General features: G+C 57.6%; 1 protein-coding gene across 1 annotated transcript; it reads left to right on the forward strand.

Moving 5' to 3' along the window:
- The first annotated feature begins 51 nt into the window (after positions 1 to 51).
- Positions 52 to 24467, forward strand: PRRX2 (paired related homeobox 2). The gene is made up of 4 exons (XM_039720326.1): positions 52 to 340; positions 20739 to 20923; positions 21114 to 21292; positions 21857 to 24467. Exons 1-4 carry the CDS (start codon positions 97 to 99, stop codon positions 21990 to 21992), a joined length of 744 nt encoding a protein of 247 aa, XP_039576260.1. The 5' UTR covers positions 52 to 96; the 3' UTR covers positions 21993 to 24467.
- Positions 24468 to 24703: the final 236 nt, after the last annotated feature.

The following is a 24703-nucleotide window of genomic DNA, read 5'->3' on the forward strand; positions in this document are numbered from 1 at the left end:
TTTTTTTCCTTTTTTTGGGGGGTGGGGGTGGGTGGGGAAGGGGGCCGGGGAGCGGCCCGGCACCTCGGGCTGGGCTGCGGGCTGGGGGTGGGAGCCATGGACTCGGCGCCAGCCTTTGCCATGGACAAGCCGTTCGCCCCCGGCGCCGTGCGCGGCCCGGAGCCGCCCGAAAACGCTCAAAGCCGGAAAAACTTCAGCGTCAGCCACCTCCTCGACCTGGAGGAGGTGGCGGCCGGTATGAACGGGACCCCCGCGGCCGGTCCCCCGCCCGCCGGTGGCGGCAAGGCCATCCCGGAGCCGTCGGGAGGCAGCAGCGGCAGCGAGGCAGCGCCCCAGGACGGTGAGTCCCGCCGGGCCGGGAGGGGCTCCGGGCACGGGGCGGCCTTGGGGACGGGGTGTCCCCGCCGTGTCCCCCTGCCCTGCCGCGGGCCGGGCACCCCGGACAAAGGGGGTCGGTGTGCCCCCGTGGTGGGGAGAACTGGGGGAGCGGGGGGAGGCGAGCTGAGAGGTGCCGACCCCCCGACGGCTGGGGCAGAGGGACCCCGCACCGTGAGGAAGGGACCCGGGACAGGGGGCACAGGGACCCCCACCCGGGCAGGGGGGCACAGGGACCCCGCACCGGCCGCCTCCTCGCCGCCACCGGAGGTGTCGGGTCCGGGATGCTCGCGGGAAGTCGGTCCGTGCCGGGCTGCGCGGCCTGCGGGGTCCCCATGTCCCCCGGGGCTCCCGGTCTCGGTTTCCGGGCGCGGGGAGCGGGGGCGGCCCGGCGGGGCCGTGGGGACCGGGACACAGCGGGGACAGAGCCGGGGCTGCGAGAGGAGAGCGGGACCGAGCCGGGACGCGGCTCCACGGCGCTCGGTGCGGGCCCGAGGCGCGTTTTGAACGGGACAATCCCGCTCCATCTCTCCCTCCGCCGGTGCCGCGCATCCCCGCTCCGGTCCTGGAGGGATCTCCCCGTTCCCGTGGCAAAGCCACAGTGCCGGGGCTGCCGACGGCCCCCGGAGCCCCCCGGAGCCCGGTGTCCCCGCCCCGTTCCTGTGGCAAAGCCACAGTGCCGACGGCCCCCGGAGCCCCCCGGAGCCCGGTGTCCCCTCGGGACACTGAGCTGACAGAGGAGGCAGAGCCCTGCCATGCCGGGTGCCCTCCCGAGGGCTGCCGTGCCCCAGGGCTGTGTCCCGGCTGGGCTGGGCTGTGCTGCCCCAGGTTTGTTTTCTACAGCCCCGGGGTGCTGACAGCCCTGCCGAGGTGCACAGCCCGCCCGGGAATCTGTGCTGCTGAAGGGGCTCGGTCCCTTCAGTCCCCCCAGTGCTCTCCCTGTCCCCTCCCGTGGCTCCAGACCTGTGCAGGTCTGAAGCATCTTTCTCCAACCCGCAGCTCATTCCCTGCACAACCTCCTCCCTTCGTGCACAGCCCCACTGAGCCCCCAGCCTGCCTCTGCCCGCACTGCTGAGGGCTGGGTGCTGCTTTTTGGGGTGGTATCTGGCATTTTCAGTGCTGTTTTCCACCCTCCCTCCCTTTTCCTTGGGTTCTGTTTGTGCTTTCGGCAGTGGCTGTGGGGCTGTGGGGAGCGTTTCTCCTGCCTGTGGGTCTGTAGGGGGACAGTATTCCTTGTGGGATCAGCACAGCTTTGGGAAACCCAGCCCGCAGGAGTCTCACAGGGCTGTTTGCAAAACAGCAGAGAAACAACAGCCCTGCTGGGCTCCTAATGCACCCAGAGAACTCAGCACAGACCCAGCGTGGTGCCAAAAACAGAGCAAGGCTGCACGATCACCACAAGCCTGTTCTTCGCCCTAAAAGCCCATTCCTCCCAGGCAGGGGCCCTGGGGTTTGGTCTGCAGATCCCAGCAGTGCTGGCCCATGTGAGATCTGTCCCATTAGCACCTGTCCCGGCAAGCTTGCATGGATGGAGACACCAACAGCATCTGGAGTGCTCTGACAGGCTGACCAGCAGCTGAAGCATTTCTGAGGTTGAAAACTACCTGGGAGTTGAGAGCAGTGGGCAAGAAGAGAACAAGGAAACAGAGACAAGAACCTGTGTGCACGCAAAGCTGGACCTCTGAGAGCCTCACCTGCTGCCACTGCCTTAACTGGGATGCAATCTCCTAAATTGAGATGGGGAGACTTGAAACACCAGGCAAATGTCCTGCCTTTGTGAGCATCAGCCTTTTGCTCCACATCTGCGATGACAGCAAAGGAACTTTTACTGGTAACCTTATCTTTTATTGGCATCCTGAAATAAAACAGCCTCTCAGCATTTTCTCCCATCTTCCTCTTCACCACCGTGGGGATTTTCTGCCAGAGGCAGCTTTGGAGCCCTGCAGCTGGTGGCAGTGGGTTTGTGATGGACACAAGAGGCCACGGAGCCCCTGCATCTCTGCAGGATGTGGCTCTGAGCTCCAGCCAGGAGCTTTGTGCTGCTGGGTTGGAGGAAGAGCAGCCCTGAACCTGCAGTGAAGCTGTGGGACCCCTGCAGCAGGCAGGGCTCCCCGGGGCTGCGGTGGCAGAGCTGGCACAAGGACCTTTAGGCAGCCCGAGTCTGTCCCAGCAGGCTCCAACCCCAACAAAACCCCTTCCCCTTCCCCAGGGAAGCTGCAGGGAGAGGTTTCCATTCCCGAGGGTGGCACAGCCAGAGAAGCTCAGTGCAGGGATTTGTTCTCTGCAGAAGGGGATTCAGCCCCTTCTGACCTCACCCAGCCACAGCCCTGCCTGCTGGGGAGGGTGGCTGGAGGCAGCCCCGTGTCCTTGGCACAGCTCCCCTCCAGGAGCCCTTGCAGGGCTGGCTCATCCCTTCCTGCACTTGGGAGGCTTTTGAGGACCAAAGCCATGCCCAGCTCCCTCTCCAGCCAGGGGGCTGCTCAGCCCTGCCTTGGTCACAGCCCCAAACTGGCCCTGAGTGCACCCATCCTCCTAGGACAGTGAATACAAATATCTGTGTAACACATTGCTCCCGTGACACCCAAAAATCAGAAATCCCACAAGCCAGGCAAGAGCGAGGAAAAGTCAACAGGGTGGTGAGAGCTCATTCACACCCTCATCTTCATCTTCATTCTCCCCTGGAGTGGTGCAACAGCCTCCCATGGAAAACCTTCGGCACAACTTCTGAGGTCTTGAAAGCTTGTTCACCTCCTTTCATTAGACTAACAAATAATGTGTAACGCGAAACATCTGTTAACAACAGCCCTTAATGTTCTCAAGATGATAAAGCAGGAGGGTAATTTTAGCCAGCAAGCCTTGACTGATGGCTTTTCAAACAATGAACTTACTTTTGGTGCCGCCTGGGGATGGGAGAGGGAGTTGTGCACTGGCTCCGGCACCGCTTTGGGGCTGAAAACTCAGAAAGAGTCACTTTTGTCACAGCTGAGCTGTGGCCCCTCCAGGGGGATTTTTTGGCATGGGGCAGGCATGCATTGATCATTTATTTGGCTACAGGCACTGGGAGCTGGCAGTGGGATGGGGAGGTGTGGTGGCCCCTGGACATCCCGTTTTCAGAACAGTGCCTGGAGCCCCTTCCTCATCCCCTGGGACCCTCTGACCTGTTCTGGGGCTGTGAGGATGCTGAGCAGAGCAGTGATGAGGAGAAGCAGCACCCAAAGGGGCAGAGGGCATTAAGATGTTGTTACAACAAATTTGCTTCAATTATGTAAACCAGAGCAGCTGAAAAGGGAGAGGAGAGGCAGGGAGGGACAGGGACCTGGTATCAGAGGGGAAAGGGGACTTGGTCCTGGAGTTAAAGTGGTGGCTGATTGCCCCAGGTAGCTCCAAACTCCTCCCAGGGCTTCCTTGAGCAGAGCCATCCCAGCTGATGTCCCTGTGGTGTCCCAGTCCAGGGCCTGTGGTGGCCCTGGCTCACAGGACAAGGTTTGGCTGTGCTGTTCTGCCTTCCCAAACACCACTGGTCCCCATCAGCCATGGGCACAGCTCGGGGACACCTTGGCCTCTGTGGCTGTGCTGGCAGGAGGCAGCTCTGTAACACCACGGGCAGGATGTGCCTTTGGGGACATGCCTTTGGGGAGGTGCCTTTGGAGACATCAGTGCACAGAGATGGCTCAGCCACAGTTCAACCCAGCATCATTAACTCCTGGCTGATTCCCTGTGGGAATTGTCTGATGGATGCGGCTCAGCTCTCCAAGGAGAGGTCCCTGCTGCTCAGGGTGGCACCACCGTGCTTGCCATGGCACGTGGGATGGGATACACTGGAGAGGGGCAGCAGGGCTGGCTGCAGGATTTACAGCACCCATCATCCCCCAGGGCTCCCCAAAACAGCCCCAGCTGGGGTTCCTGCCCTCCCAGACCAGCAGATCTGCAGGGCCCTTGCTGGGGACAGTCCCTGTTGGCAGAGCTGGGAATGGTGACAGCTGAAACAGAGTGGGAGGTGAATCCTTGTAAGGCCAGCCCAGCCGGGTGGGTGACACTGGGACAGGAGCTGTCCTTGCTCGCAGTGACACATCACCCTGTCCCCAGGGCCTGCCTGTCCCCAGGGCGAGGTGGATGGATGGCCCTGCCTGGAGGGCTCTGAGGGCTGCACACCTCAGGACAGGGGTTTTTTCCCCAAGGGCCCTTGGGGCTGCTGAAGCAGCATGGCCCCAGGGGAGGGGACAGTGCTGGTCCAGTGTCTGTGCTGGAAGGTCCCCAGGGCAGCCTTCAGCAGCAATTAGTCAGTAAACACCAATTAATCCCTGTGGGAGCTGCCCACCCTGGCCACCTCCCAGCCCTCCACATTTGTTTTTGCTTACTGTGAGAATGGATGGAGAGATGGAGAGGTGGATGGATGGATGGATGGAGGATGGATGGATGATGGATGGCTGGATGATGGATGGATGGATGATGGAGGATGGATGGATGATGGATGGCTGGATGATGGATGGATGGATGATGGAGGATGGATGGATGATGGATGGCTGGATGATGGATGGATGGATGATGGAGGATGGATGGATGATGGATGGCTGGATGATGGATGGATGGATGATGGAGGATGGATGGATGATGGATGGCTGGATGATGGATGGATGGATGATGGAGGATGGATGGATGATGGATGGCTGGATGATGGATGGATGGATGATGGAGGATGGATGGATGATGGATGGCTGGATGATGGATGGATGGATGATGGAGGATGGATGGATGATGGATGGCTGGATGATGGATGGATGGATGATGGAGGATGGATGGATGATGGATGGCTGGATGATGGATGGATGGATGATGGAGGATGGATGGATGATGGATGGCTGGATGATGGATGGATGGATGATGGAGGATGGATGGATGATGGATGGCTGGATGATGGATGGATGGATGATGGAGGATGGATGGATGATGGATGGCTGGATGATGGATGGATGGATGATGGAGGATGGATGGATGATGGATGGCTGGATGATGGATGGATGGATGATGGAGGATGGATGGATGATGGATGGCTGGATGATGGATGGATGGATGATGGAGGATGGATGGATGATGGATGGCTGGATGATGGATGGATGGATGATGGAGGATGGATGGATGATGGATGGCTGGATGATGGATGGATGGATGATGGAGGATGGATGGATGATGGATGGCTGGATGATGGATGGATGGATGATGGAGGATGGATGGATGATGGATGGCTGGATGATGGATGGATGGATGATGGAGGATGGATGGATGATGGATGGCTGGATGATGGATGGATGGATGATGGAGGATGGATGGATGATGGATGGCTGGATGATGGATGGATGGATGATGGAGGATGGATGGATGATGGATGGCTGGATGATGGATGGATGGATGATGGAGGATGGATGGATGATGGATGGCTGGATGATGGATGGATGGATGATGGAGGATGGATGGATGATGGATGGCTGGATGATGGATGGATGGATGATGGAGGATGGATGGATGATGGATGGCTGGATGATGGATGGATGGATGATGGAGGATGGATGGATGATGGATGGCTGGATGATGGATGGATGGATGATGGAGGATGGATGGATGATGGATGGCTGGATGATGGATGGATGGATGATGGAGGATGGATGGATGATGGATGGCTGGATGATGGATGGATGGATGATGGAGGATGGATGGATGATGGATGGCTGGATGATGGATGGATGGATGATGGAGGATGGATGGATGATGGATGGCTGGATGATGGATGGATGGATGATGGAGGATGGATGGATGATGGATGGAGGGCCTGACAGGTCCCAGCTCACCCAGAGGTTTCCAGGCACTGACAGGGAGCCCAGCATGTCCCAGTCAGGATAAGGGGGCTGTGGGGAGGGGTCCATGCTGTACACCCCAGGCTGATGGACAGGGGACAGCCCCAGCTGCAGCATGTTCTGCAGCCAGGCTTCCCCTTCACAGTGGGACACCCTCACTGTGGTTCTTGTCCTGTGTCTCTGCCACAGGACCACTGTCCTGCACATGGTCCCCTGCCCTGGACAAGAGGAAGTTGATTCCTCAGGTGTCATCTGCCCAGAAACCGCTGTGGGGTGGGAGTGCTGCTTTGCCATGGCACAAGCAGGGTGAAGGGCTGAATGGGGTCAGCACCCTGCAGAACCAGCCAGAGCAGCACAAACCACTGCCAGGCACAGGCAGGGCTGGGTCACAGCTGGAAGAGCCCCCAGGTCTCGTGGAGCTCCTGGCCTGGGGTTCACCCTGGTGCCCCCTCTTTGTGCTTCCCTGTGCCCCCCAGCCCTGAAGGGTGACACACACTCACCATCCCACTCCTCCCCTGGTGACATCCAGCCACCCTCCTGCTCCTCCCGTGGTGACACTGGGTCACCATCCTGCTCTTCCCTGTGCCCTGGGCTGCTGTCAGGCTCTTACTGACACCAGGGCTCTGATTTGGGGAAAATGTGCCCCGAGATGAGCTGAACACCCCCACCAGGGCTCCAGGCTCCCCCTGCCCCAGCTCGGGGGCTGTGGGCTGGAGAGGGGCCCCAGGAAGTTGCCGTGCCCACGCTGAGCCCTCCCCAGGGCACGGGGAAGCACATACCAGCACGTTCTGCAGGGCCCTGCGGGGTCCCCACACGTGCTCACTTCTGTGCTGGGAGCTGCTGCCAGAGGGTAGAGGGAAAAAAACCCAAACTCAGGACCCGGGGAGAGGGGAACCCTCTGGCCGGGGGAGCCAGAGCTGGAGCAGCCTTGGCTGGGCCAGGAAAATCGCTTTTCTCCCCTTCTCATTGCTGTGGGGGATTTTTCTCTGCTCAGCACCCCCAGTGAGCTGGGTTTTGGCAGGCATTGCAGAAGTGGGGGATGCTCCTTCTGAAACAGTTCCCAGCAGGGAGAATCACGGCGTGACAGTGTCCAGAGGGGACACCAGAGGGGTCCTGCGTGTTGTGGGGACACAAGGCTTTGCCCCACTTCCCTGGGAGCCCTGGCAGCACCCCTGATGTGCTTTAGTCCCCAGCAGCAGCTCAGACACGCCCTGGCACAGCCGTGCCCAGCCCAGGAGGGTGCTGGGTGCAGGGACACCTTGCCTGTCCCCCCCTGGGCTGTTCTGTCTCTCTCAACCAGGAACAGCTCAGTGCAAGACTATTTCCCCTCTCTTTTGGGCTGTTATTTCGGGGAATGGGGCTGATTCACAGGAAAAATATGAAATTTCGACTCTGTGCAGCCAAGATGGGTGAATTTCAACGAATCAGCATTTTAAGAGAGCCTGGGCGTGTGTCTGTAGCTGGGAGGCTGATGAAATGATTTGGGGCTTTGAGGCTGTGTGTTAGAAACCCTCCTCTCTCCCAGGGAGTGGGGCTGATCTCCCTGATTTCCTCCAGCCAGGGGGGAATTCTCTCCCCAGAGCTGTGAAATCTCTGAGCTGAAGGGATGAGTTGGAGGCAGGATGGGACAGGGGTGCTTTGGGATTGGCAGAGGCTTGGTGTCCCCACACTGGCATCTCATCCCTCCCTGCAGCACGAGCAGGAGCTGGAGGGAGTTGTCATTCCAGGATGGAATTCCTGAGCCAGGGAACTGGGTCAGAACATCCTTTAGAATGCTGGGGCAGTGGGTTAGGCTGGGCTGAGTGAGGGTTTAGACTGGGGTTCATGCTGATCAGGTTTTTCCTTGCTGGAAACAACTGGGAACAGAGTGGAAGTGTGGTGGGGCAGAGGCAGCCACCCCCTGCCTGGTCCTGGTGATGCCCAGAAGGGTCAGGGAGGATGGGAACAGCAAAGTTTTGGGGAGAAAGGCCTGATTTGAGGTTTCCAGGCGGTTTTCCGATGCCTGCTGAGCAGGACTGCCCCAAAACTACCAAACTACTTGTTTTTCACTGCACAACCCTAAATTTCCGAGAATTAACACAAAAAAAAATTCCTCCCCTCGCCCTTGAGGCATTCCCGATGTTTGCCTTTGCCCGAGGGACACATGACCGCGGGCGATGTTTTCCAGCCTTCCCACGGCTGACGAAACGCGCTGTCCGTGCTCAGCATCCCCGGCAGAGCCTCCCTGCCCGGTGCTGTCCCGGGAGAGCCCCGGCACGGCACCGGCTGGCACGGGCTGGGCACGGCTGGCACGGGGGGCGCGGTGCCGGCAGCTCCCGGTCCGCGCTCGGGGAATTCGGGCTGAATGGGATGCTGGTGTTGCAGGAATTGGGGGGTTGCTCCAGTTTGTGGGGGAATGGAACCATCCTGGGGATATCGGGGTCCCCTTTGCCCCTCGTCCCCGTTGTCCCCTCGTCCCCGTTGTCCCCTCGTCCCCTGCTCCGCGCACGGTGCGGCTGCAAACGGCAGCTGGGAGGGTGTTAATTGAGCAGGAGAGATAATGAGGCTGCGGTGCCGCTCTTTCCTGCGGGTTTGGGGGGCAAACAGCCCCCGGGAGGCCGGGCAGGGCTGGGGGGACATTCAGGTCCCGGGGGATGCCTCTGGGAGCCTCCGGAGAGCGGCAGCGCCAGCCGCCGGCCCCCTCCCCTTCCCTCCTCATCCCCCTTTGAGTGCTCATAATAAAGCAGCTTTTCAGCTGCGGCTGCAGTGATAGATCAGGAAGAATTGTATGAGTCTATTAAAGTCTGTGTGTCTCTGAATGGAGACTGTGGCTAAGCCAGGCGCCAGGCTCGCGCATTGAACCAGATGTGGAGAGGCGCCATCCTTTCCAGCCACTGAATCCGAGAGGCTGCCGGCTTCACACGCGAGGAGACTGCAGTGCACATGGCCGGGGAGCCGGGGGAGCCGGGGGAGCGCATGGCAGCGGGCCGTGGGCAGGGGGCACGGCCCCGAGCCCCCCAGCCCGGCCGGGGCAGCGCCCCCTCCCCACGGAGCCAGCCCGGGCTGGGCACGGCCCCGGGGGGAGCTGGGCTGAGCCCGGGGCTGGGCACGGCGTTGTGCTGTGGGTTTGGAGGGGCTGCTTTGCATCCCGAGGTGTGCAGGGGTCGGCCTTGTGCCAGGGCATGGCTGGGGTGGGGGTTGTGCTGCACCCCAAAGTGTGCAGGGCACTGCCAGGTGTGTCCCCGAGGTGGGCAGCGGTCGGCATTGTGCCAGGGCATGGCTGGGGTGGGGGTTGTGCTGCACCCCAAAGTGTGCAGGGCACTGCCAGGTGTGTGTGCTGGGGTTACACAGCACCCTAAAATATACAGGGCACTGCCAGGTGTGTGTGCTGGGGTTCCACAGCACCCCAAAGTGTGCAGGGCACTGCCAGGTGTGTGTGCCAGGGTTACACAGCACCCCAAAATGTTCAGGGCAGTGCCAGCTGTGTGTACTGGGGTTACACAGCACCCCAAAATGTACAGGGCACTGCCAGGTGTGTGTGCTGGGGTTACACAGCACCCTAAAATATACAGGGCACTGCCAGGTGTGTGTGCTGGGGTTCCTTGGCACCCCAAAATGTTCAGGGCACTGCCAGCTGTGTGTACTGGGGTTACACAGCACCCCAAAATGTGCAGGGCACTGCCAGGTTTGTGTGCTGGGGCTCCACAGCACCCCAAAATGTACAGGGCACTGCCAGCTGTGTGTGCTGGGGTTCCACAGCACCCCAAAATGCACAGGGCACTGCCAGGTTTGTACTGGGGCTCCAGAGCACCCCAAAGTGTGTAGGGCACTGCCAGCTGTGTGTGCTGGGGCTCCTTGGCACCCCAAGCTGCTCAGACCATTGCAGGGGTGGCATGTGGCACTGAGCCATCCAGGGGAGTCACGCTGTGCCCCAGGTCCTGCAGGGTGCTGCCAAGCTGGGGTTGTGCTGCACCCCAGGGTGCACAGGACACTGCCAGGGGTGGCTTGGGGGTGGCAGCAGCAGCGAGGGTGCAGGGGAGTGCTCGGGGGACCCCAGGCACAGCACTGGGGTGCAAAGGGACTGGTCCTGCAGCAGCTGAGGAGGGCACAGGATGGGTCACGGGCAGCTCCTGTCCCCTGACCCACTGTGCTCCAGAGAGAAGACAAAAAGGACAGAAGGAAGGCAGGAAAGACAGACAGCTGCCATCCTGCTGGGACCAGCTGTGGCAGGGGAACCCATGGATGCCATGTACCCACAGAGGGGTGAGGCAGAGTCTGTGCAGGGGACACAGGTGACATGGGGACGGCCACTGCAGGGCTGGGCTGGGGCAGCTGCCACGCTCCTGCCTCACCAGTTTCACTTTCTCATCTGGGCTGGCCACATGGCTGTAATTTGGGGGTTGTAAATACCTCAGGGGAATTCTTAAATTTAAAAAAAACTGTTTTCGTTTAAATTAAAAGACACTCAAGCATTTCTATTAGTATTAGAGGTTTATAAAACTTAAAACAAATGTTGAGACTAAACTACCAGGCAACGTCCACTTCTGGAAGCGCTCTGCAAGTTTGACATGACCCAGCTACCCCTTGGGCAGTAATTTTTAATTCTGTGAGAGTGTCAGGGTGCCCAGAGTGGCAGGAGGGTGCTTGGTCTCCCTGGGGACTGCAGGGGATGAAGGCTTGGAGGGATGAGGGTGAGGTCTCAGCTCTGCTGAGCTTTGTAGGAGCAGGACCTGATGTTCCTGTCTCCATCCTGTCCTCCCCATGGCTGACACCTGCCCCCAGTGACCTGTGATCCTGTCCCCAGTGTCCCCACTGTCCCCACTGCCCCCGCCATCCCCACCGTGCAAGGTTCTGCTGTAACCTGGAAACAGTTAACCAGGCTGGGGTTAAATAAATAAATAAATAAATAAAAAAGATACGAGCCACTTATTAAAATGAATGTTTTACAATAAATTTGGCGAGAGGCCACCGACCTCAAATGAGAAGCAGACTGGAGGACAGCGATGCTGCTGGCAGGGGCTCCCGGGACGTCTGAGCGTGCAGGGGCGTGCAGGGACCCTGGAGAGGGGCTGGGCTGGGCTCCCAGGGCTGGGGTGGGCTCCCAGGGCTGGGGTGGGCTCCCAGGGCTGGGCTGGGCTCCCGGGGGGGCTCACACCACCCCACGCCCCAGCCAGATGTGCTGGTGTCCAGCTGTGCAGGGGGCTCTCAGCAGGTGCTGGCGCTCACTGATCCCATGGGTGCTCAGGGATTTGCTGGCCTGGTGTGAAAAACACCCTTTTGGCCTCAAAAAAAGAAAAGGGGGTTTGTGGCAGTGGGCAGCAGGAGGGGACGTGGTGGGAATTGTCATCATTCCCCCTGTCCCTGCCTGCCTCCTTCCCCCCTTGGCAGTGACCCTGAAGCAATGGGGTCTCTGCTTGAGCCTCGTGGGGCTGGTGTTGGGTTTCAGTGCCAGATGCCACTGGGGCTGGCTTGCTTGGGCTTTTGCCTATTAAATTTCACAAAACCACTTTTTTGGGGGGGCTGGGGAGGAGAGGAAGGCTGGGATTGCCATGCCAGGGGTCCCTGGCCGGGAGCCAGCCCTCCACACAACGTTCCTGCTATGCAGCCCCGGCTGATTTAGTTTTATTTTTCAAACACTGAGCAAAAGTCCCAGCGATCTCTCAACACCGTGATGGCCTGAGGCACTCCCCATCCCCTGCCCAGCCCCCAGGAAAACTCACTTTGCAGTTAAATCCAGGATTTTGGTGCTGCTCTGCAAGACAAGCGAGTGCCACTCCTGAGCCAGTGCTTGCACAAGTCTGATTAGTGTTAATTAATTACACATCTGTGCCCTGTTGGGGAGCCAGGTAACCTGTTATATCACACGTTGGCACCTCTGTGGCTGCATCGTGGATGCACCAGAGGGTGCCTGGAAGGGCTGCAGGATGGGAAGGGAGGCAGCGTGTGCCCTGCAGGGCAGCAGGGTGGCTGCCCCTCTGCCCAGACCCCTCGCTGTGGTGCCTGGGGCTGACCCAAATCCCAGCATTTTGGCCACAAATGTGGTCTGTGCTGGCTGTTTCCCTGAGGAGATTCACACATTCACTGGGCTGTTTAAGGAGCTGGCCGAGTGGGGAGGCTGCACCCCCAAGGGGCAGCGTCCCCAGGAGCACCCCAGGGTGCTGCAGGGCTGTGAGGGGCAGGAGAGCCCAGGCACTGCTGCCATCCCAGCCCAGCAGGGTCTCCTGGCTGGGAGATGAAAGCAGGCTCTGCAGGGAATGTCTCCTTGCCGGGAAGGCTCCTGGCTGGTGCTGGCTGGGGGAGAGCCAGAGCCTTTTGTTGGTCCCTGGGCCTCCACCGTGGGGGTTGGCAGATCCACAGGAGAACAAAATGAAAATTCCTGCTCCCCCGTTGGTCGGGGCTGCTCGGAACTTGGCTTGGATCAGTCAAACCCACCACGCTGCCTCTTCCTGAGGCACTTGGCTGTGCTGGGAGGGCTTTGGCTCCTGCCACCCCCAGCCCTGCAGCCACAATGATCCGCCTGAGGAGCCCTTTGGTCTGACACAGCCTCTCAGAGCATCCCTGGGTGAAGCCAGGAGCACCCATCCCATCTGTCCTGCCTCCCCCTCTCCCTCTCAGCATTTGCAGGGGACATGCAGACTGGCACCACTGTGATGAGTTTTTGGAGGCTCTGTGTGACCCCAGCCCCAGCCAAGAAAAGAGGGACCCCAGAGGGTGCAAACCCCTTTGAGCTGCACGTTCCCCTGCCGTGAGCAGGGAAGATGCCAGACCCTGGCCTCTCAAAGCCACCGTACCCAGCCAATCCCTGCAGACACTGGGCTTCCCAGGAGCCTTTCCTCCTCGCCGTGCCATTCCTTGAGGGGCAGTTTGGGCACTCTCTGTGGGGCAGCAGCCCAGCTTTGCCCCAGCTCCGCTCCTCCGCAGAGGAGGAGCGCTGACACAATGGAGGCAGCGGTGGCTCTGGAGCCGGGACAGCCCATTGTGTCGGGCTCCTGTGAACCCACGGGACGCTCCTGGCAGCTCCTGAAAGCCCCGAGCCAGGCTGGGGTCACCCCACGCCGGCACAGCCCTGGGAGGGAACATTTCTCTTGCAGAGCACCGAGCCCAAGGGATGCGCTCGGGTCCGGGCTGGCTGCCCTGGGCTGGTGCCACCTCCGGGGCACTGCCAGGCAGTCTGAGCCCCACAATGGCCCCACAGTGGCCCCACAATGGCCCCACAGTGGCCCCACAGTGGCCCTGGCTCCGGCTCCCAGGGTGCAGGAGCCAGGCGGGTGGGGAAGCACAGCCAGAGGCTGGGCCAGTCCCGTGGCTCTCGGGGCTGTGTCTGGAGCACTCGGGGGTGCTGGCACTGCCAGGCTCTGTGTTCTGCACTGGGCATGGGGCCAGGAGGCTGCGGTGCATCCAGGGAGCCTGGCAGCAGAATGTGTCCCTGTCACCTTCCCCAGAGGCCTGTCCCAGGCAGTGCCCAGCCCAGGTAAAGGTGGGTGGTGGCACCGTCTGTCCCAGATCCCTGGGAGAGAGAACAGGAATTTTTTCTTGTGCTGCTCCTTTACTCCACCAGAGCTTTGTGGCCAAAGATGTTCCCCAGCCCCTTTCCGAGGCTTGACAGCATCCCACCTACCCTGCCTCCTCCTTCAGGGAATGTGGCTGCAATTAATTCATTAAAAGCTTCCGCTGACGCAGGGGCTGGCTGTGCCAGAACACCATTCCTGGGGCCTGGCCTCAGCTGGGTGAGCGCTGTGCTGGGCTGTGCAGGAGCCCCTGGCTGGGGCAGCAGCCTCTGGCATGGTGGGAAGTGCTGGGAATGTTCAGGGGCTCCTGAGCACAGGGCTTTGCCTGCAGCCCTGTGGGTTTCAGCAGCTTTCAGCTTCCAGGGCACCCTCTGTAAATCACAGCATCAGACTTGGCTGGCTGGTTCCTCACCTGGCGTCTCCAGCATCTGCTTCCCTTCTTCATTCTTTTCATCATCTTCCTCCTTCCTCACTGTGACTTCCTGATCTTCTCCCTCTTGTGCACCTGGGTTTTGCAGCACGGCTGCCCTTTCAGCAGGGCCATGGAGAGCCAGCTCTGAATCCACTCCCTGCTCTCAGCAGTGAATTTGGTGGCTCATTCTGGGCTGGAGCCATCCCTAAGGGAAGCAGTTTCTCATGACATGGGGATCTTCCTTTTCATAATCTTTCTTTTCCCAGTAACCATCTAAGCATCGTGTTCCCAGTGCATTTGCTGCACTAATAATGAGCTGAAAAAAGGCTTCAGTGCCACCTCTGGGTTACCAGCACGGGCTGGGCACATCCCCACGGGGATGCAGGGATCTTCAGCACCTTCCTGGTGTGTTCTGGCTTTAGCTGGACGTGCTGTGATGGGTGCTCAGACACCACCCACCATTCAGGGGTGCAAGGGGAAAACCTCCTGGGCTCTGGGGGTGCAGCACTGCTGGGCAGGATCTTCCCAAAAATGGTGTGTCTGTGTGGCTGGGGGTAGCAAGCTGTGGTGCTGGGTGGTTTCTGGCTGGTGCAGAGGCAGCTCTATAACCATAAAACAGGCTGCTGCTGCCTGTCAGTGAGCACAGGCTAAGGCCCCCCCGGGACAGCCTTGGCCTCTTTCTTGGTCCAGGCTTTTGCTGCTCCTTTTTAACAGAGACACTTTTCCCCCAGCAAAACTGGCAGCCTGTAAAAACGTGTCAGCGTTTCAGTTTTTTCACAATTAATGAGGTGAAACATCCTCGGAAACATTTTGCTGTAATGTTTCTCCAGTAGCTGGGACTTGCCCCTCTCTTAAATTTTTCATGTGGGCCACTTGAGCCGGGAAAGTTTCCTTCGGACTCAGCACATTTGGACCCCCCCAGCTCCAGGCTCCCCCCAGAGCCTTCAGCATTCCCGGGGTCTTGGCGAGGCTGGGCTGGGCTGGAGGGGGACAGGGAGGGCAGGGGTCAGGATGAGGAGGTGGGAGCCTTGTCCCAGCAGTGGGAGCCTGGGGAGGGGCTGGCAGCCCTTGTTCCCCAGGGACACCCCGTCCCCACATCCATGGCTGTTCCCAGGATGGCTTTGGACCTCGCAGCATCATGCCAAGTGAAGCTGGGGCTGGCATCCTGAGGGCAGGGCTTGGTGGCCCCAAAAGCTTCTCCCCTGGGTATTGGGGTGGAACTATGCAGAAAATGGGGTGAAACTATGCAGAAAATGGGGTGGAACTGTGCAGAAAATGGGGTTTCACCGATGTGGTTTTGCCCCCAGGCTGGTGCTGTGGTGCTCCTGTGCACCCAGGCTGGGCTGGTGGGTGGGTGCAGGAAAGGCAGGGTACCTGGGTGACTCAGCTGTGCAGGGGCAGGTTCCTGGCTGCCCCCCAGGCTTTCCAAGGTGATTTGGGGAGATTAATTGTGGTGTAGGCATCTCCCACCATCCCTTCTGCCACAAACCCTGTCCTTCCTGTGCCCATGAGCAGGCACAAGTGCCCAGCTTCCCTTTGGCCTCTGGATCATCCCTCCTGCTGTCCCCCCTCCCTGAAAAGCCCTGGAAAAACCCCACCAGGTTCCCAGGCTGTTCCCAACTACACCCCAAGGCAGGGCAGTGTGGAAGTGGCTGCTGGAAAGGGGGGTCCCCTACACTTGGCCCCCCAAGTCACACCTTGGCTTGGGGTGCCTCAGCTGAAGGTGGTGGAGCAGAAGGGAGCTGGAGCGGGCACACACCGTGCAGGGGCAGCTCCCAAAGCCCAGAGCTTTGCCCCACTCGCTGGCCGTGGCATGATTTAGAGGAGCAGTTAAACAATTGCACATGCAGCTCTGGCAGACGTCACCGCCCCAGCCCTCCCCGCTCCCCCGAGTGCAGAAGGGATGAAGGGAGTGCACATGTTTACCGAGAGAGACCATGGGAGAAACGAAAGACATTGTTTTTCCAAAGGATTTCTTGGCTGTAAAAGACCTCCACCACCCTGCGGCTTCCCTGATGAAGGCCCAGCGTTAATTTGTTAAATCCACATCAAGTGCCCAGAGAACCCGTTGTTTATTTTTGCTAATTCAGCCGGCCGAGATCAAATTGGGGTTTTATTTGTTAAGGATAAACCTTAATTAATAAAAGCTATTTATTTGGCTAGAGCCGGCCACAGCCTGAGGGTCAGATATGCCACGATCATTATTTCAAGTAAAACAAACCCAAAATGTCTCTCAACAGTTTGAAAAACGTAGAAACTTAGAGGGCTGAATTTATTTGTCTTAGGAAGAATTTACAGCTAATTCCCTCCAGGCTATTTCAACCCTTAAATTATACCCGAGAAGAAAAAAGGAGGAAAAAAATGCCATTCCAGGCGTATTAGGGAAGTAAATGGTACAGCAGATTTGATCATTTTGGTTGGGGGGGGTGTGAAAAATTTAAAGCTTAAAGGGTCTTTGGCAAACTGCAAGCAAATAAATGGAACGTGTGAAATAATTTAATGACAGAAAACGTTTCAGGGCCGTGGGGGCTGCGGTGCAGTGGAAAATGAAACACGTTGGAGGAGATGTAGCCTGGACTTTTTGCATGAGAGGGTTGAACTTGCTGCCTTCTGGCCTGAAAAATGGGGTATTTGCACCCTAAAGCCAAGTGGCAGAGTTGGAGTCAGTGAACTTGTCCCAGGATGGGGTGGGACTGATGGGGAGTGGGTTTGCAGCATCCCCTGGGAAGAGACAGGCTGGCCCTGGCTGAAGTGAGCACCTGGGGTGGCAGGGTGGTGCTGGGCAAACACCACGCTCTGGATGAGTATTTTGCAAATAAATCCCCAAACTGGGTGTCCAGAGGGGAGACTGAGCGTGGCTGGCAGTACAGCCCATCCCTGAAAGGCATCCCAGGGGAGGATCCCTGCCTGGTTTCTGGGGTCAGACTGGTGAGCTGCTGGGGTTGTGGGTGCTGCTGGGTCTGGATCAGCTCAGGCCATTTACTGTGCAGAATGGAGCTGTAAGTCAAACCCAAAGCCTTGGTGGAAATCCAGTGAAAATTGCCTCTTTAGAGTGCTCAGCAGCAGCTGTGGCAGGCTGGGAGATGATCCTGCCAGTGTAAGGGCAAACCCAGCAGCAAGGCTGAGACCCTGAGTCCTTCCTGTGGAGAACTGATGGCAGCACAGAGGGAAAAGGCAGCAGTGGAGGAGGGGGCTTGGTCGGTGCCCAGCTGAGCCAGCAGAGCTCTGACCCGGGGGTGGTGCTGCCTTTGCTCCCAAGTTCTCCCTGTGGCACAGCCCAGGCTTGCCAGCACTGGTGCTCCCACAGGGAGAAGGGTTTTGGGGTGACTCCCAGCTCCCCATGGCATCTGTAGGGCACGGAGCTGTCCCCAGGCTCTCTGCAGCTTCTGAGCAGCACAGCCCAGAGAGGAGGCTGGAGGTTGTCCAGGCCACATCCAGCACCCCAAAACTCACCCACAGCACGGGTGAAAAGTCTCCTGTCTTTCCTAACAGTCTGGGGCAATTTAAGGCTTTTTTGTGATGCACACTGGGCCCATCCTGCTCTGTGCAGAGCCCCTGAGCCTCCCTCTCCCCATCCTCCCCCGCATGTCATCTTTCGTTACTCAGTAACGTTATCCCCCCTCTTTTCCCCCTTTCCCTGCAGTTCTTTTCCTTTCAGCGGAAATTGTAATCAGTGGAAGATAAATACAGGGAAGGTGGCTGGGGGGAAGGCTCAGGAGCCCCTCTGACCTCAGGGCTGGCCAACCAAACTGGTCCCTTCAGCCCAAATGAACCCCCAAATTATACCTGGAAAGGGAAGGTTTGGCTTTCTCCATAGCCTCCCCAAGCACTGCTTTGGACAGAACAGTGATGGTGGGAAGCTGGTTTTAACTCTGTGCAATTACAAACTCTTATTCCTGGGAGCCCATCGGGCTGGGGAACTGGTTTCCAATTCCTCCATCAAGGTGTCAGCAGGTCTGGTTAAATCCAAGTCCCACTGATGGCAGTGAGAGGACAGGGAGTCTTCAGGGGACCCAACTCATCCCCCTTCCCATTCCTTCTCTGATGCCACAGAGGATTTAGCCATGCTCATTTTTGGGAAGCTGATTTGGGGTTATTTAAGCATCTCTGATGGAGGAGATCCAGCCAGCCTAACTGTGCACTGCAACCTGTCAGACACTCACCACCAGCAATTAGGGTGGCATCTGGCTGGTCCCACAAGCCTGCAGTGCCTGAGCTAATGAGGAAAAGGTGCTGGTGCATTACCAGGGCTCATCCCCAGGCAGGCACTGCATGTGTGGAGCTGCCTCCCTGCCACAGAGACATGCCCTGGAAAAGGTGTGCAAGGTCCCTCCTCTAAAAGCAGAAACAGGGGCTGAACAAAATGCCCCAGAGCTGGCATGGCCCAGGGTTTGCAGGCCTCCAAAATCCCAGGAATTGCTGGTGCTTGGACACATCCTGATCCAAGTCCAGTCTTAAACCTGGACCCCAGCGTGACTGCCAGCCCCCTGTGGGAAGCACTCAGCAGCACTTGTCTCCTGTGGCTCTTTGGCTCTTCCTTCTGTGGGTTTGAGGATATAAAGACCAGCCAGAAATGTGGCCAGACCCTACAGAACTGGATTGAGAGTTAATCTTAAAAAACTTTCCTCCTCCTCCTTTCTTTCAGCCAAATTAGAGTGGGCAAGGGAGATCGTGACTATGGAAAAGTCCTATAGCCAGGTTTAAACTGAGGATGAAGCCAAAGGGGTTTATAAATTTTATTTATACATTTCCCAGGGTTCTGTTGAAATCATTGCCAGTTTGGTGAGGGGCAGTGGGTGCCCTTGTGACTAGACCTTTTGAACCAAAGCCTGATCTACCACTTCCCCAGAAGCCCCGTGGCATGGTCATAAACGCACAAGGAAACCTCTCACCCTCTCACATCCTGCAGCTCTTTCCCAGCCTGGTGGTTCCCATTTCAGTCCCAAGCTCCCAGAAAACTCAGGGACAGCCATGGCTGGACTTCATGTATTTTAATCCAGCAGCTCGTTAGCTCGCTGAAGGAAAACAGGACCAAAAAAGGAGTTTCACTAAAAGGGGCAACTGGAAACAGAGACTGGCAGAACATTTGAAGCTGCAGGAGGAAGTGCTGGAGGGAATTCTGAGAATTTTATTTGTGAGCCTTTAGACACGATTGGTGGCAAAGGGCAGCCCATGGTTTCCTGGCTGGGGAAAGGGTCTCAAACCCACACGTATTTCAGGCACTGTCCATTGTGTCTTCACCCAACCAAGAAGGCCATGTCCAAAATACAAAATCAAAGATTGCTGATGGCCAACCAAGGCCAAGTTGCACCTACAGCACAATTAAAGACCCAGAGAAATGCCAGTGGCTGCAGAGAGGCCTTGGGAGAATGGTGTAGTTGGGCACACAGGAGTCCTAGGGACTTGATGAAAAACTTATTGTTGGATGTTTCATGGCTTGAGTTATTCAGAGTTAAGGTGTAAGAAGGTTTTTCTGGCCTTAAAGATCTTGGAAATTTCCTCTTGCTCAACAGCTTGATGGTGTCTTGAAACAGCAGAGTTAATACCCCTTCCAGTAGATTTTGTTTGTTGCTCAAGCATTATCTGAAAATGCTAGACTTATTAAATAAGTATCACAATTAATATTATTAGCAAGTATTTAATTTGTGAGAATACTCAGGGAGTGGTGAGTTCTGCCACCCTGGCCTCTGCAATGCTATAGAGCAGAAAGCCCCAACATACCCCTGCCATGAATCAGAATGTCATAAAATTATTAACATTTCAAATAATTCCAGAATGCTTTCCCACCAGTAGGTACAGATTGGATCCAGATGCTTTATTAAGAGAAAGAACCATTAACCAGTACCTCCACAAGGGAGAAGAACAGCGAGTCGTGCTCCCCATGAAGCCTTTGCAGGCAGCTGACTGACTGGGTGTCTCGGAAAAAGGCTTCACAAAATTGCCCAAACCTTATGATATTAGTGACAAAGAGGAGATTAATCTCAGCCTGGCTGACAGCCCAAGATCAATACTGAGAAACCAGACTACACCCTCAGCTTCATGTTTCCATGAGCCAGCAAAGCCAGAAATAAACACTGCGGAGGCTGGGCCCTGCGAGACGCGGTGCCGCTCGTTCCGAGCTCTGAGGAGCAGGGCTGGAGGAGCAGATGCTTGGCTGCAGTCCTGTGTCACCTTGGGGACATGCCACAGCTGGGGCCTCGGCGGGTGCTGGAGGTGGGAGCTGAGACTCACATCTTGGGGGTGTTTTGGTGCTGAATTTTCATCACCATTCCTGAAAGCCTGACTTCAAGTCTCAGTGAGGGTTTGGATCAAGTGCAGCCCCAGAATACTGAGACAGGTATTCAAAATCAGCTCAGCATGGTTTTAGCCAGATGTGAAACCGCCACAGGCCTTGGTGAATTTTGGGGTTAACCCTAAGCTCCAGCAGGTCCCAAAACAGGTTTTGATTCTCATGGGCATCACAGGGCTGCACGTACCCCCACAGAGCCCCAGGTGCCTGGAGGGACATGGCTGGCACAGAGCAGGACATGCAGACCCCCGGGGGGGCTTGGGCTTGGCTGGGTCGTGGGGTCTCACACGGGTCTGGCTCTCATGTGGCTTCTTCCTTCCCCACAGGAGAGAGCCTGAGCCCCAGCTGCGGGGCAGCCAAGAGGAAGAAGAAGCAGAGGAGGAACCGCACCACGTTCAACAGCAGCCAGCTGCAGGCTCTGGAGAGGGTCTTCGAGAGGACGCACTACCCCGACGCCTTTGTGCGGGAGGAGCTGGCCAGAAGGGTCAACCTCAGCGAGGCCAGAGTCCAGGTGAGCACAGGTTTGTGTGGGACAAAACAGCACCTCTGCCTCGCCCAGGCAGCAGCAGGGACTGTCCCCTCCCTTGTCTCACCCTGCACATCACCGTGACCCACAGGACGGATGCCTGGGACGTCCCTGTGTGCACTGGGTCCCTGCTGACTCCCTTTCCACCTTTCCTCCCACCTTTCCCCCGTCACAGGTGTGGTTCCAGAACCGGAGGGCCAAGTTCCGCCGCAACGAGAGGGCGATGCTGGCCAACAGATCGGCATCACTGCTCAAATCCTACAGCCAAGAAGCAGCCATTGAGCAGCCCATGGCACCACGACCCACTGCACTGACCCCTGAGTATCTCTCGTGGACCAGCACCTCCCCGTACAGGTAGGTGGAGGCTCTGGAGGAGCTGGGGAGGAGGTGGCCACGGGGCAGGGCTGCCTAGAGACCGCTCCAGTGCTGCAGGAATGCAGCCCTGTGCCACTGCTGGGGATTTGGGGAGTTTTATGAGGCCAAAAGGAGCTCGTCTGACTTGGCTTTGGGAACCATTTCAACTCTGTCTGAGCATCCGCTGCCCAACGCTGAGCAGGCTTCCCTGTCTCCTTGCATTTCGGGGCTGGAGCAGGCACCCTGGTCCTCGCAAGGGATTTGCTTGGCCTCGTGCTGACCCTTCCCACATCTCGGCACAGGAGGTGGCATGGGTCCCTTCTGGTTCCCAGCTGCTCATGTTCAGCCATCACATCCAAAAGCACAAAGCACGGCCTCCTGGTGCATAGTTTGAGGGGTTCCCACATCCATCCAAGCCCATAAAAATGCTGAAGTCTTGGCTGTTCTTGTGAGAGATCTCCAACAGGGAACAGCCAGCCTGGCCTGGGAAGCCAGCAGGACCACAAGGGGCATGGGGTCTTCTCCGTGGGCCATTGCCTCACTGCTGCCTGCTCCCTCCCCCAGCACTGTGCCTTCCTACAGCTCCGGCGGGACCGCAGCGCCCACCCAAGGGGTGAACATGGCCAACAGCATCGCCAGCCTGCGCCTCAAAGCCAAAGAGTTCAGCCTCCATCAGAACCAGGTGCCGACGGTGAACTGAGCAGGGCAAACCCCATCCCATGGCCTCCTCCGGGACGCAGCGTGGAGCTCCAGGACAAATCCGCCGCCTGCCCAACACACGCGCCACTCATCCAACGTCTCAGCATCTTCTCTCCTCTTCCCTTCCCTTCTGAAGGTAGAGTCAGTCCCAGGCCGAAGTGGCACATAATTATAGCCACATATGGAGCGAACTTGGTGAGAAACTTGCTTTTCCGCACACCCTTATAATAACAGCTATATATACACACATACCCCCCACACGCTCTTTGAGGACAAACAGACTTGCCAAGGGAACAAGAATTTGCTTCCAAACATGGAAGGATCTTGGACTATTGGATTTGACCAATTTGGGTATCTTGCCCAGAGAGCCAAAGAGTTATTGGGTCTTCTCCTCCCGCAGGGACAGTGTGGGAGGATCACGGGCCCCCCTTTCCACCAGGCTGTGACTTGTGGCGCTCAACTGTGTGTGCCAAAGCTGATCCATGTGTTTGTTTCTTTGTGCAACCCCAGCCACACTGTGGGGTTTGGGACTTCCCAAAGTTTGGGACTTTGGGAAGCCGATGGCTCACCCATGCCATGGCCGGTCTTGGCCAGCCCTCTGCACTGTGCTTCCTGCATTTAGGAGCTGCCTATGCTGATGGCATCGGGCTTTGTCCCTTCCCAGAGGGGCAAGCAGAGCTGCAGCACCTCAACAGACCCTCCTGGAGCCTGCGAGCTCTCCCTTGAGCTGGGGATGCATCGCCAACCCCCAGGCAGGCACCGCTGCCCTGCCTCGGTGGATTTGCCAGCGATTCTGCAGAGCCCCAGGTCATTGAGCAGGCCCAGGGAATGAGAAAATTGGAAAAAGCTGTTGGGTTTCAGCTGAGTAGGCGGCTCCCAGCGCTCCGTGCCAACGAAGGCTTCGCCTTCCGGAGGCACAGCCTCCCCGGCGGCGGCTCCGCAGATGTGCGCGGGGGTCTGGGGCCGGCAGCTCCATGGGGGGAGGCTTTTTTGGTTTTGCAGAAAGGAAATGGTTTCCCCCTCATCCCACCCTGCTGCGCAGCATAATGAGGTTCCAAGGTGGGAGGTGCAGGGGATGGACACGGGGTGGGCAGCCTGGCCCTGATCCGTGGGACTGGGCTGTGGAGAGAAGCAGCCTCCACCTTCCCCTGCCAGTTCCACTGCCAGAGTGCTGAGGTGTGGTGTCCCTGTGGACAAAGCCCGCTGGAAACCAGATCACCCTTTCCTCACCCACTGGAAAGAGCCACCAGCCAAGCATGGGGACACCACCAGCTCACAGGGGTGGCCTGGACAGAGAAGACACAGTCCTGCTTCCCTGGAAGGGGTTGGTTTGGGGGCTGCAGCAATAGGTCTGAGGACAAAGAAAGCAATTGCTGAGGTGCCTCCTCCCGGTAAACATCCTCTGGTTGGTGACACCAAGGCTGAAAGTGCCACAGCTACAAAGTGCCCACCTGAGTCCTCAGAGCTCCCAGGGGCATCCTCTCCCATTCCCACTGGGGCTCTCACTGCAGCTGCATGTGGGACCCAGTGGCTGTGACACCAGGGCCAGCAGCTGCACCCCGGGCAATGCCAGCAGGAGGGGACTCACCCAGCACCCAGAGCTGGGGTCCTGATGGGAGAACCACCTCCTCTGCCTGGGGTGAACCAGCCCCTCCATCCTGCCTCCAGCCTTCTCTCTCTACAGTGCAGCCCCCAGCTGGGGACAGCCACGTTCTGCCCCTCAAACCTGGCAGGCAGGGAGAGGGCACAGCTGAGTGGCACTGCCCACCTCCCCCAGGGAGCAGTGTCACCCCAAACACCCACCCTCTGCCCCCCATCTGGTATCCAGGGCTGGTTTCCCTCCCATTTGTGATGCCAGCTCCCCACACTGCACAGAGACCTGCCAGGCCAGGGGGAAGAGGGATCCACTGTGGATCAAGCCATGCACCCTGAGAAACACCATTGGGGCAGGAGGAGGGGGCCGGGGGGGTCCTATTCCCATGGAAAGCACAGGGCTCTTTTTTCAGTTATACAAGATGAAACCACAGGGATATAAATGTCGCTGCCTCTTTGAGAACATTAATGAAAATAAACCCATTTAATAGTTTGCAGATGCTGTTTCTGTAAACCTAAAAAAAGCAGGGAATAAATATTTCTTCACTAAATATCTATATGTATATATATATTTGAAAACATTTGCTCCCAATCTTAGGGCCCCTCCTTTGCTGTGCTTTTGGCAGCTTATCACAGCTTGTCAGTCAATGCTGAACTCACCAAGAAGAGATACAAATTGCACCCATGGAGGGGTAGCAGGACTGAGGGATTATTGTAATCTAAGCTCTCTCTCGCCCTTTCTATTTGTACATTTCAATTACTTGTAACAAGATCCATGGTGGATTTTTTTTTCTTCTGCATGTCTGTGTTTTGGAAATTTTTGTAAGGTTTTTGTAAAAACAACTCTTGTGAAATAATGGAGGAATAAATATTTTACTGAGTAGAGACGTGTCAGTGCATGTGATAGGGACTGAGTCTTCCATCACCAGCCACTGTGGTTTCCCCACCTGCCCTGGACAAGCAGCCTGGGCAGAAATTGAATTAAGAGGCAGCAAGGAGGGTCAGATTCTGCACAGAAATCGAGCTGAAAGAACCCAAAGGGTAGAAATAAACCATCAGATTGTAGAGCACTTTCCAGGGAGAGAAGGCCCACAGGTGCAGAGCAGGCACTGAGCACCC

The sequence above is a fragment of the Passer montanus genome, unplaced genomic scaffold (assembly GCF_014805655.1).
Source record: "Passer montanus isolate IOZ18808 unplaced genomic scaffold, ASM1480565v1 scaffold43, whole genome shotgun sequence".
NCBI lineage: Eukaryota > Metazoa > Chordata > Aves > Passeriformes > Passeridae > Passer > Passer montanus.